The sequence below is a fragment of the Curcuma longa genome, chromosome 1 (assembly GCF_044706935.1).
Source record: "Curcuma longa cultivar G26 ecotype Majalengka, Jawa Barat chromosome 1, ITB_CL_G26_1.1, whole genome shotgun sequence".
NCBI classification, from domain to species: Eukaryota; Viridiplantae; Streptophyta; class Magnoliopsida; order Zingiberales; family Zingiberaceae; genus Curcuma; species Curcuma longa.
Genome location: NC_133861.1, coordinates 18,630,861 through 18,643,922, shown reverse-complemented (window position 1 = coordinate 18,643,922; position 13,062 = coordinate 18,630,861). Strand labels below are relative to the sequence as shown.

General features: G+C 35.1%; 1 protein-coding gene across 5 annotated transcripts; it reads right to left on the bottom strand.

Annotated features, from left to right (window-relative positions):
- Window positions 1-3,624: 3,624 nt before the first annotated feature.
- LOC141831192 (bZIP transcription factor 1-B-like) lies at window positions 3,625-12,789 on the bottom strand. Of its 5 annotated transcripts, XM_074718623.1 has the most exons (15): window positions 12,691-12,789; window positions 12,534-12,614; window positions 9,303-9,488; window positions 9,119-9,184; window positions 8,916-9,002; window positions 8,404-8,484; window positions 8,254-8,313; window positions 8,132-8,159; window positions 7,990-8,053; window positions 7,837-7,891; window positions 6,561-6,603; window positions 6,248-6,492; window positions 4,390-4,467; window positions 4,175-4,300; window positions 3,625-4,086 (listed from the first exon to the last, which is right to left on the bottom strand). In XM_074718623.1, exons 3-15 carry the CDS (start codon window positions 9,357-9,359, stop codon window positions 3,943-3,945), a joined length of 1,134 nt encoding a protein of 377 aa, XP_074574724.1. In that variant the 5' UTR covers window positions 9,360-9,488; window positions 12,534-12,614; window positions 12,691-12,789; the 3' UTR covers window positions 3,625-3,942. The 5 variants fall into 5 exon arrangements, 4 of the variants coding, with proteins under 4 accessions (XP_074574724.1, XP_074574710.1, XP_074574717.1 ...); XM_074718609.1 differs by having other exon boundaries at window positions 7,990-8,159; XR_012602025.1 differs by having other exon boundaries at window positions 3,964-4,086; window positions 4,175-4,313; window positions 7,990-8,159.
- Between the last annotated feature and the right edge of the window lie 273 nt (window positions 12,790-13,062).

The following is a 13,062-nucleotide window of genomic DNA, read 5'->3' as shown; positions in this document are numbered from 1 at the left end:
TGGTTATGGGATAAGCTATTGAGGTGATAGATTTTACTTTTTATTAAAGGAGTAATTTGTTTCTCTACTTAAATTCTTGAATCAAATAAAATTTTGCTTCTGAATGGCCGGTAATTTTCTTTCTTTTAATTACGATATTGGCTGTATCGGCACGATGGCTCGACGATTTAAAATGAGGTTTGTTCAATTGTTTAATTTTTGGTTAAAAATCGATCTATTAGAATAAACTGAAAGTTAAAGGAAAATTTACTCAGAAAGGGAGACCGAAAATTGGTCTTCGGGAAAAGAAATTCATGGCAAACTTGTGCTATGTAAGAACAAACCTAGATCATATCGATCCAGGATTTAAAGGTCGTTTACCTTATTCATTATAGGAAGGTACATGAGCTGCTCCTCATAGTTTTAGAGTCAAGTCGAGCTCCTCTCTTGTTTGAGTTTCCACTACAACCGGTGAGCCTGCCACAACAGATGGCCGAGCCATCTCCCTTCTCAACTTGCTATTTTTCCTCTCCTGCTTATGCGCATTCTGGTGCCCGCCTAATGCCTGAGAGCTGAAGAACCTTCGGGGGCAGTAGCTGCAGGTGAACATCCTCTCTGGATCCATCAACTCTGCATCCAGATTCAGGTTATCATCGTTAGTCCTCTTGTTTTCAAGCTCCATAGATCCAATGAATGATAGCATTATGTGAATGGCAAGCTCCATATATATATATATGACTTGGACTGGGAATGGCAAGTCAATTAATAAATCAACTTCTGATCATCTTAATTCCACACGCTTTTAATGTTCTGCACGTTGTTATCCTCTCGATGCATCTGTTCTGTTTTACGCTGTAAATACTCTCTTGTTTAAGAATGTGTATACGCTAACCACCCACTCAATAAAGCTCCTGGCGCATGGAAATCCACAAGTCAACTAATGCCCCGCTAGTAAAACTCATGATGTTCACATGATTTTTATGTGTGGCAAACCTGATTGACTTAATTACTATGGCATATTCTAATATATATATATATATATTAATAATTCAGATATCAATTTTTAAGATTCGATTAATCTCGATCTTATAGAAATTTTTTATTAACTATCAGCATAAATCAAAAAACATGGATAGATCATAATAGATTATCCAACATAGTATATTTTTAAAACTCCCTAAGTGTAACTTGTTGAATTCTTATTGTCTAAAGAGTCTATTCCACTTTTTTACCGTTGCACCATAATCCTAAGATCATTATTGTTTAAGAAGTCCATCCCATCCCTTACTGTTTATCATATATATGTTTTATAAACGAGTGGTTCAGTGGTCAAATTCTTACCATGGCCATGTCAATTATAACTTTAAAAAAATGATTTAATTTTTCTTAGCCCTTGGGCCCCATTTGAATTCTTGGACAAAAAGACCATCTATCTCTGTCAACTTGATCGCATATGTTGCAGCCCCATTTGAGCAGCTGGTACATCATGCAGTATATTATTTGTCATAATTAATTTAATTAGTCAGAGACGTGTAAATTGTGCTCCAAAACTTGACTATAGATGTATCTTGTAGATAACTCCATGCATGTATCTATTGCAACTCAGTGGACAAGAATATTCTATCATGTCTGGTGACAAGTAACAACCGAACAAACATGACATTCTTAATTAATTCCTATGCATCTTTAAGTTATCTGCCATATGCATGCATGCATGCATGCATTTGAGAGCTATATATATATGCTGATGTATGCATCAATAATATCTGCTCTGATCTGATCCTGTACTTGGGAGGATGCAATGCATGCACGAGGTTAATTGCAACCTGCCTTTATGTGCCTGCGTGCGAGGTCATCATCAAACTGTATTTGTTCCAACTAATTAATACAGTCTAACGGCTAATGGTAGGTAGGAATATGGAATTGTCAAATGTAATCTGCATAATTCATCTGCAACAAAAATAATTTTTACTTATCTATAACATACAAAAATTAAAAAATAATAATACCTGTGCAATGCACGAGTTAATTACTTAAAAATAAATAAAGATGCAATGATTAAGAAGAATTAATTAATATTAATAATTATTCGAATCGATTTGAAAAATATTAATTCATATTTGAAATTATCAAATTTGAGTCGAATTCGATCGAAATTCAATAATTTATTTGAGTCAAATTTAAATCTATAATATTTTATTTTATTATTTACAAGCGGCTCACGAATCAAATTCAAATTAAATTTTAATTATTTTTATATAATTTTAATTTAAATATGATTAAGATCTAAATAATTCAAATCAAATTCAAATTTAAATTATTTTAAATTATAATTCAATTATGTTCAAATCAAAGTTTGAACCATTCAAATCGAACTTGAATTTGAATTTTATTTCCAATCAAATTTGAATAAAAATTATTTATATTTTAAAACTTCAAATTAAATTTGAATATTATATATATTTTTAAAATTTTAAATTTAAATATTAATAATTTTATATTATTCAATTAGATTCCATTAGTTTGTATAAGAGGGGAAATATTTAGAAGTAATGACATGTGTCTGTTATGAAGACCCGTTTTTAGTAAAATAGTAAAGAAAGATTGAGGAGGACCCACTCACTTGAATGGAGAAATTCTAGTGGGTCCCTGTACGTGCTCTTTTGTATCCTTTTCCTTATTTTTTCTTCTTCTTTCATTGTATGCTGTGACTAGTGATCCATTTATTGATTGATTAGTGAACCTTTTATTTACCTAAAGTGATCAATTGAATGAGATTATCTAAAACGTGGATGTGATGTGATGTAATTTGATTTGTAGAATTACAAAAAGTTAGTGCGTGAACTTATTTTAAGACAAAAAAAAGTGATGTTGATAATGAAGAGAGAGAAAGTTTTAGTGGTTTTACAGATTCAAATCGGCGATAAAAGTGCATTTTAATTATATCTTCTAAAAAAAATTTGAAATATCATTTGTGCGTTGACAAGCGTGCGGACGTCGTCAAATTTTGCTTAATAAGATTCAATAACAAACCTCAGACAACACATATCAGTTTAGCATAACAAATTACCCCTTTTTTTAAAAAAATACAAATGTGGTTTCTAATTTATCCACCATGAACAAAGGCAAAAATAATATTTTTTTCACTTAAAGAATCAATAAGAAATAAAAAAAATTAAAATCAATTTTTAAATTACATAAATTATACTTTAAATTTATCTAATAAATATGAATAAAAATCATCTACTTCTAAACTCAATCAGACTTAGACATCTGAATTATAAAAATATATATTTATATTTATATTAATATTTTTATTCTTTAACCAAGGTTCCCAAGTTATCTTAATTTGTTAGGTAGGGCACCAAATCAGCTTCAATTAGTAATTATCAAGAATACTTGACAGGATTTATTATATGAAATTTAAAATGGACAAAAAGCTCTGTGAGATATTTGCATATAGAAATACTCAAATAGGTAGTATTTTGACAGTAAAATCATTTCAGAAATAAAAATAATTCTTAAAACTTTCAGACAATAATTGAAACGTTGAATAAACAATTAGGAAAAAGAGAAATAAGCTTTAAGGACTAGCTTCAGTACGAAAAATTTATCATTACTTTAACAAACAATATCCATGTAGACTTTCCTGCAAAGAATAAGTCAACATCACTGGATTAGCTTAATAATCATTTTTGTCAATACATTCAATCGAGAGTTAGACATACAAATTAAGAGGCAATGGGGCAGCCATGCCTCAGCACAAGAGCAAGCTGGGTTTATCAGCTTAAATAGTGAGAACATTATCATAGGCAAGCGAAACCTAAGGTGGTTGATTTGGACATCAGTCTAACTAAAGCCAGTCAGCTGACAAAAAAAAAACCGTAAATTTGGGTTTACATACTAATCAGGTATGCATACAGGTCACTCAAAGTTAGGCTCAAATCTCCATGCCAGCCAGGGCTAGATGTCTGTCTGCCTTGGGTCTGTTATAGCTGCTTGTGCATCAGAATCCATGTTCTGTTTCGAGTTCTCATCTACAGAACCTTGCTCCTTTCTGTCAGCACTGTGATCATCTGCACCTTGCTCTGCTTCACCGAGCTTTTCCTGAAAATTTTGGCTTGACAATCAGTAATTGCAACAGATTGCAGGGTAGCCATTTGTAGACACAATTGAGGAACATTAGTTTAATCACCTTAAGCAATGCATTTCGGGAAACAAGTAACTCATATTCCTTCTTGATCCTTGTCAGCTCTGTCCTCAAGTTGGCATTTTCCTCTCTTAAAGTCTCAGCTTTTAGTGCCAGCTCTTCGTATTCTGCCTGTGGTCATTAGCTACAAATGTAACTTATCTTCATAAATTTAGATACTCATTTAACACAAGAAAGCTAAATTTTTTAAACAAACTTACCTGCTTACGTAATCTGGATCTACGTGCAGATTCCCTATTTGATTGCTTTCTTTTCTGCCTTTTAAGTTCTCTCTCGTCCTGAAAATGCCAAGGAAAGTTAGCTGAAACATCAAGAACACCAATGTTAACTCTAGTTTTTTTTAGTTTAAGAGAGCAAGTAATGTGAGACAGAGCCCCGGTTCACTTGAGAATGCTTAATGCCAATAACAAATTGAATAAATAGGCAAAGATGTGCAAAGAATAGAGGTAAAAAACTAAAATCTTTAGCAAAGGGCTTAAAAATAGTCTACTGTTACTTGTAGCATTTTCTGATTTTTCATTTCCAACAATTTATGATATCTTTTTTTCTTTTTATTTAAAAAAGATCAAGTATCTTTTGTGCAAAAAATAAATACTGTTTCTGGAAAACAAAATACCAAAAAAAAAAGAAAAAAAACTGGAAAAAAATCACCAATCAAACATTCTCACACCCACAATAGGAAGAAAGAAAGACTAGTTAGAATGTAAATCTTTGAAATGGATTTTTTGAGCATTTTTGGCTTGCCATAGGCAAGGATTGTAGAAACGATAATTAACAAGCTCAGCTAGCAATAAGTCTCATATCCCCTGGGACAAAGCTGTTATCAACAGCCTATAAAACTAAAGGCCAGTTGTCAGGATCCTTCACTTGTGGACCTTGTCCATCCTCTTCAATGAAGCTGTTTTGATGTCGCAGAACGATGACACCTGTAGACTAGCTCTGACAAGATCAGGTCTCCAGGACATACTGAGCATCAACTATTCAATATGCAACTTCAAAAACTGTTACAAGAGGGTTTGTACCTTTTATTTATTACTTTATATATTCTAAGTGGCTTTCTGCAATATCATGTTTCCTGTGAATGTAATGTAAAACATTAGAGCCACTGAGGAAAAATGGATTGGCCAACAGAAAATTATCAAGGATAGTTTATTTGGTTTATAGCACCAAAAGTATGAGTAGAGAAAATTTGGCAAGTCTGGAGCAAGGATATGACGGTTGTTGATGACTTGCCAATTGAGCGGGATATAAATTATCATACTTTATGGTGTCCTATCATCACTCCAATATGAGTTGATGACAAATCTAATGGAAGGATAATCCTTAGCACTTAAATAGGCTAGGAAAATTTGTTAAAATTAATTTAAATCTGGGCTTCGTACATAGGTCCTACAACCTTTTAATGCATAGTTTGCAAGCAAAAAACATTGGAGCTGATGACCATCACCATGATTTGCAAAACTGATCATGTTACATATACTCTCATTATTCAACAGCTGCAACGGCATTAGGCTTTCAGGTAGTAAAGTTAACCAGTGTTAGTTACTCTCAAGACATTTTGATTCTACATCTAAAACAAAAAAATGGAGCTTTTTAGTATCAAAGCAATTGTTATTTTAGAGTAACTCAGATTGGTGATCATTTTATTACCAATTCCAACATAATGACTAGAGTGTCCACTCTGTTAGCATCTAGTGCAGTGGAAACTATCCTCCTAATCAAGTCAGTGGATATGTGCCTTCATAAGAATTACATTAGTTGTGTTTCAACCTTAAAGAATTGGCATTCAAACTGAAAACATTATGCATGGTTGTGAAGAGGTAGCAGGAAATCTCATGAAGACGATAAATTTGTCCAAAGTTATTTCTTCTACAATAGAGAATGACCTGGAAATTTTGCCAAGAACCAATTCATCCATGCAATTTGCACGAATCAGATAATGAACTTACCACACACATGCACAGGCGCCAACACACACCAAAAAGATACTAATGAATTAAAGCTAGCTTAAACCAAATTTTTTTGCAGAACACCATTAAATGGAGTATTAGTGAAAACCTGCAACCAATGATCTGAGGGAGCACCAGGTGCTGCAGCCCCTTTTCCATGTATTGGAACCAGTGATGAACTTGGAGCACCCCAATAATCCATTCCTATATTTAAGTTTGTGGTAGGACCAGCTATTACTCCAGGTGGAGTTGCAGGCGAAGGCACTATAGCCATTTGATGACTCAACATTGCCTGTGATGGAGTTCGAGTAACACCATTCTGAGATTCACCAGCAGTGCCGCTCTGGGAAACCTCTGTTATAGTGCAAAATGAAAAATGAGGAGCATAAACATAAAAAATACACACTTTTGCATTCACATACCACCATGAGATTCATGCCCACGAGTTGTCTTTGTGTGTGAGTCCTGTGAGACATCATTTAATGAATGCCCTCAGCTAGTAAGTCATAACAAAATAGAACCTCAAACTCATATTTATATTTTAAATAAATATTTCAACTAAGACAAACTGGATAACCAAAAAATTGTTATCCAGCCATATGGATTTTCAGATCTTTGAGGATCAAGGCTTCTAATAGGAAAACCAAGAACGGCAAACATCACAAATTTACAAATTGGCGGGGTAAATAAGAATATCAATCGTAGAAAATTCTGTTTATAACTTTATTGAAGTGAATTATACAGAGAAGTATTTTTTTAAGGGTGTTAAAGGTGTGGTGATTCGGGAGTCAAGAGATTATGTCTACAACAGATCTTTTAATGTCAAGTAACACCTATCGACCTACATAACCATTGGCTCAATTGCCTTCATCCAATCTGTTAAGGCTTGATTCACTTGGAAGAATAACATGATTTGCATAAATGAGCAGACTATTTAGAAATAAAGTTAAAATTTAAGTTCTCTTATCAGTAGAAAGTTTGATGAATAACTTATTAGTATAAAGCACTTACTGATACCGAAACCAAGGTATGCAACACCAAACTAGGTGAAGAGGGTAAATAGTGACAAAAGCAACCATCATCAGTTTCAATTATCCAACATTAGTAATTTTATTCCAAAAATATGCCTTATACAAGTAATTGCACCATTCTTTATTGCATATATGTTGCACTGGAATGGTGCATATCAACTTGGTAAATATGGCATAGGGTTAGTTCTCTTGTCCTCCCTCTACTCCTCCTCTATCCTAACTCCCTCATCTCACTCCTACCATTTGGCTGCTCCCTTTATTATTCTTTGCATGTGTCTTTCTCCATTGTTTTATTTGGATTGCAAAATATCTCAAAGTAGATTCCATAGAGATGTCAAAATATGATTTGACCAAATCCTAACATTATTCAGCCATTCAGAATTGTCTGATTCGGACCAGTTCCCAGTTGTTCAAATGTATTCCATTAGCTATTGGGAGACAAGTTGTCACAGGTCAGGTGATAAAAAGAATAGGATATGTCAATTTTAGAAATGAAGATATCAAATCAACCATTTTCATGATGGCTAACGAATCATATACAAATTAAAAAGGCCTAATCCAGTGGCTCTCTCCACTATTTGAAGATTACAAATATAACAAAAATAAAATCCATAAAAAAGAATATGACAGAAATCCTTATGCTGCTTTTGGTTAAATAAATTCTTACATTTTCGGAATTGGCATCGCTCCCTTCACTTGAACTATCACTTCCACTTTCACCACTACAAAACCATGTGCTTTTAGTCCATAGACAATATTACACCAAGGTGTTGCTCTGAATGCTAATAACTCAAGATGGTCAATCTAGATTTTGAAATACCTCTGAGAAAATGTTCCATTGGTTGGTTGCCCTGATGTTTTACCTGGTTCACTGCTGCCCTTTCCTGTAATCATATTCAAACTACCTAAACTTCCTTTGGATCTTTTTATGGCACTTCTTTCCATACCTTCGGATGACTTACCATCTACTTCTGTACCAGCAATGGCTCCCTAGAGACAGGATATATGGTAAACGGTGTTGATACCCCCACATACTTACTTATTAAAGGAAACTATATAAGGTAGTATGGTAGTGGCAACTCACAGAAGCCTCGACATTGCTGTTTGGCGAAGTCATTGCATAAGGGCTGAAAGGGTGTGCTCCCTGTTCAACATTGGCACAATCAAAAGTAGCACAAGTTACACCTGTGAATATTAAGTAAAAGAACTGCAGATTAAAATTTGATTAACATACAGGAGGCATAGATGGATATAACCCTCCAGGAGGATACATCACATATGGGGGTGGTGGAGTCCCATATGGTGGCATAAGGTGCTGCAGATAAAGGATTAAGAATGAAGGTTTCATGCCAAGGTTGGTAAACATAGATCCACCATAATGAACTTCAATAGATAAAAACGACACAGATATTGTACCAAAATTGTCATTTTATATCACAAAAGCATTTTCAATAAATGTATCCATGTATGATCATTCCTATGTGATTTTCCACAGCTTATATTTTGACCTCACTATGGACAAGCGAGTACAAGGATTGTGAAGTTGGCATGAGAATTCAGTTCTCATTGAAAATTCCATCTTATCTTGGCTCCCGCAATAATTCTAATCTATTGTAACGAGTATGTGTTCATGCCTCACTAGGCTTTCCTTCTGAAATGTCCAAAAACATTCAACAGAATAATTATTTGGCTAGCAAAAAAAGCATTCAAAATAATATTTTCAAATATTTGAATAACCAAAAACACCTGAGGTCCCCACATGTAAGGATGGGGCTGAGGACTAGATGCCACAGGAGAATGAAAGAATCCATGTGGTGGAATTGGTGAATATGCCTGTCAGAATAAGTCACAACTCGATGAGCCTCCCCAAGCATAGGCATAATCTACAAGTAACAACCTTCATGACAAAAATGGTGAAAGAGTTAATTCACAGAAATAAGGTATACCACCTGAAAGCTTGACCAGTCTGGATAAACAGTAACAGCAGGGGTGGAGCTAGTAGCAGTGGTTTGCTCCTGACACAAGAAAACTCAAGAAATTTTGATTTTTTTTTCCAAGAATAAAAACTAAAACAAAATACAAAAAATTTAAACTCATGATGACTTAATGGATGATAAGTGGATAGCCGATTACCTGAGCAACGGATGTCCTTGGAGTCTTTGCAGATGCATCAGCTTCACTGCTGCCCATAATACAATGCCTCTCCAATGTCTACTGCAAACTCGCCTCCCTACCAATGGCTTCTGGGTCGCACATTCAGTATGGAATAAAAGGATGAGGATAACACAAACTCCTCTAATGATGCAAATCCAAAATCCACTGCAAAGATAGCCACAATAAAAAACGAGGGAGAACTACATAAACCGAGCTCCAAATAGGAGATGTTTAATTGATAGAAGGCTAAAAGACATTGGAAAAATAAAAAACATCAGCACTTGCTTAGACAACACCCAGTTGAAGTGATCCTCTTATCAAGATTTGAGGCGCTTGATTGGCCCTTGCTTGATTTTTACAGCCACGTACTCACATGAACAACTTTTTGTTTATTTTTTCTAAATAAATAATTTATTTAACAACATTATTTTTCTCTCAAACAAGGGAAGAGAACTCAAACTCTTTGTATCCTCTCCTTTCTTCCTCCTTTCTCTTTCTTCCCCTCCCTCCTCTTTGGATAAACATTCATTCTTTTATCTTTCACATTTCTACTGTAACACACCATAGACTTCATTGAATAGAAAAACTAAAGAACAAATGATGTTGATTGAAAGTAAGGGACAAAACCATTCATTCACATTAATCAATCACCAAGGCCCTAGTTAACATGAAAAAGGACCCTTTGCATGCGCTTAGTCTTATATATGCGCACATAATCCACCTCAAGATGAACAAAATTTGTCATATTGTCCAAGCATGAAACAAATGAAAATAACTCTAGGACCTATCAGTGATTTAGTAAGAAGCGCATAAGTTAATTGCTGGAGACTATAGGTAACATAAGCTGTATAACTTCTTGGGATTGCACCTTTTCTTCTCACAACATGACAGTTGATTTATTCACATTTAGCGTGTTCAAGAAACATTATATTCAACTACATTGTGCTAGACCACCACCCTACAATTTCTTACACTCATCTTGTTGAACTTCAATTCAGATAAAAACTTTCAGAAAAATCTCTTTTTAAGGTGGCCAATTTCATTGCCTACGATTCTCCCTTGGATCTGACTTAACCACCATATTATTCATTTTTCTTTCATGAAAACATGATATCCAAAAATTGACAAAATAAGTTAATGTGTACAGAAGATGACCTATCACATTCTTCATATGAAAACCAACAATATGCAAGATGGCAATTGCCTTAATTCAACAAACCTTATTGTTAGAGCCCTTTGTGTTATCTCAGATAACGGGAGTTGCTTCCCAATGAGAGTCTAGGAGCCCAAAAATTTACTAACTACATAACCTTTTAGGCCCTCTAGGTGCTCTGTAGGCTGCTGTTTAAAAGGGCCTCCTATTGATGAAAAGGTAAATGTATAAATAGTGAGCATAATAGACAATGTTGGACAAGGATAGCTACTCATGTCTGATGAAGTGTCAGATCCGAATAGATGTCCAAAGACCAATATACATATATCTGTATCTTCCTCAATACCAACTCTGCATCAAAGCATACACCCTCAAACATGCTACGACTTCTTGCCATCCATACATAGCCCCCCGATACTGGAGCTTAAAGACCCGCAACATCCTCCAATAAGTGGGCATCTCCTATCGCATCAGCAGCCACCATCTAATTCTCCTCCATAGCTGGCTAATCGACTCACATCTAAAGAAAATATGCACTTAGGCAACATTGTCTAGGTTCTTATTGCAGCAAAAGATTATAACCCTCACCCGGAGGGCCCCTCCCCCACGCGATCTGGGAATGAGGTAAATCACGAGGGGCTTCGCCCAACACAGTGGCCCTCTGCATGGGAGGGTCAGTGAACCAACAAAATATTTCGCACACGTTGGGGATTGACCCATGACCTATTGTAGCAACACCACATGTAGAAACCAATTGTACCAGCTCATGGGGGCAACATTGTCTAGGCTCCTAGCCATTAGGCAAAGTGGTCAATAGGTGAAACCACCCAGGTATCCTCCTAGGTTGCCTTTAGAAGTATGCAAATATGCAATCTAGTACATCAACCATTTTTGATAAATTTAAATAGAGGAAACTCTTTCCTCTCTCTTGCCACCACTATTGCCCCATCTTAAAGGCTGAACTGCACTGTCAAGGCATTCTTGCCAATGGTGTGGGTGGCGAGCTACTTCCAGCCTTGTAGCCATAGTCTTAAGAGAGAAAATTATCCTATGGATTAACAAGAATTGTTTGGGTGTCCCTGGTATTTTCATCATATTCTGTTGATATAACTTGACAGAATGTCAAAACTGACCATTTACAAAGTTCACTTATGTGGCTGGATCAAACCAGAAATTTGTAACGTACATAGTTCATGTATGTTAAACGTTTAGCCTAAAATCCATTTCTCTTTGTCTCCAGTTGGATGAAGGATTTTCTTTTACTTTTGAGCTTTAAAATAGTTGATTGTTTTCTCTTTCATTCATTTCTCAGCATCAAAAATCACAGATTCCCTAAACTATTCCTAATCAAGGAAACCAATGTTTTCTATCTCCTTTCCTTCTTCTCATTTTCTTTCTGATTCAAAGTTGTTAAGCTAAAGGTACTGGTTTTCGAATAACAAATCCATCCTTACTTAGGAGAAACATATTATAAGCTACCAAAAATAGTTGTGGAAATAATTCCTATTGCCATTACAAAAGTAGTTAGTATTTTAGGTTTTTTTTTTAAATGATCATAGAGAACTATTCATTCATAAAAATTGATAGCACCATTGTTTCACTAGTGCATTCTGTATTATCCTACATTTCCATTTTACACAGTCATTACTAAGTCATAACAAAAGGTAACGGGCAAAGAATGCATCATTCATATCAGCTGCCACTGGTATTTCTGGATATAGCTAAATTAATTCATAAAAATAAACATGGAAAACTAAACATCTCCCTTTACACTCCGATCCGCCAGAAAATAGCAATGATACAAGCATCTCCAGGGGAAACAATTTTCAGTCCTACCAAAAGCATTTAGATGGTCTCATTAGTAAAATCGAAGTTCAAGAATAAAAGCTAATGAACAATATGTGAGGAAAGAGTTATTTCTCCAGTGTTTCAGTCTTCTACCTAAATCTCGGGAGACACAAATGGAATATCAATCAAGAGAGGTGCAGATCGAGATATTTAAGAACGGAAGGAGAACAAAATCGAAGGAGGAGTGCACTGAGTGACAAAGGTGCAACCTTCCGGAATTTCTGGCTCAAAATTCAGGAAGCAAGAGACAAATTAGACTCCTTAAGCTCTTTCGTCTTCCACCTTGAACTCTGAAGATCCGAGAAGGAAGTGACCCAAGAGATCGAGACAGAGACGGCATACAGAGGAGAAGAGGGGAAGACGAACCTGAGAAAGGGAGGGAGAGCAGAGATAGGGAGGCAGTGGGAGGGAATCCAGAACCGGCCCCGGCTTTGCGTGTGTGGACGCCACGGGAGAGAGAGAAAGGTGAGGAGGACGCAACAGCTAGGGCAATTGGTAATACAGCTGAGTGCTGACATTTTTTTTTTTTCGGCCGCGCATAATTTTCTATATTTTTTAATATTTCAACTTACAACCTATAAATTGAAATTTTTTAATATTTTTAAAATCATAAACCAATGTTATAAATTATGTAATGTAGGAATTTAAATAAGTTTATTGTATTTTAAATTTTAACGACTAGTTTATTTACAATCGGTAGCAAAAATTTATTACAATTGACCATACGCTTCATAAACT

What these genes read in the sequence shown, in the direction of transcription:
- LOC141831192 (XM_074718609.1), bottom strand. Translation starts at nt 9,359, where the DNA reads ATGGGCAGCAGTGAAGCTGATGCATCTGCAAAGACTCCAAGGACATCC. An exon ending in AATGGAACATTTTCTCAGAG is followed by an intron (nt 7,892 to 7,989) that starts GTATTTCAAAAT and finishes ATGGTTTTGTAG; the next exon opens with TGGTGAAAGTGGAAGTGATA. An exon ending in CCTCAGATCATTGGTTGCAG is followed by an intron (nt 4,468 to 6,247) that starts GTTTTCACTAAT and finishes TGGCATTTTCAG; the next exon opens with GACGAGAGAGAACTTAAAAG.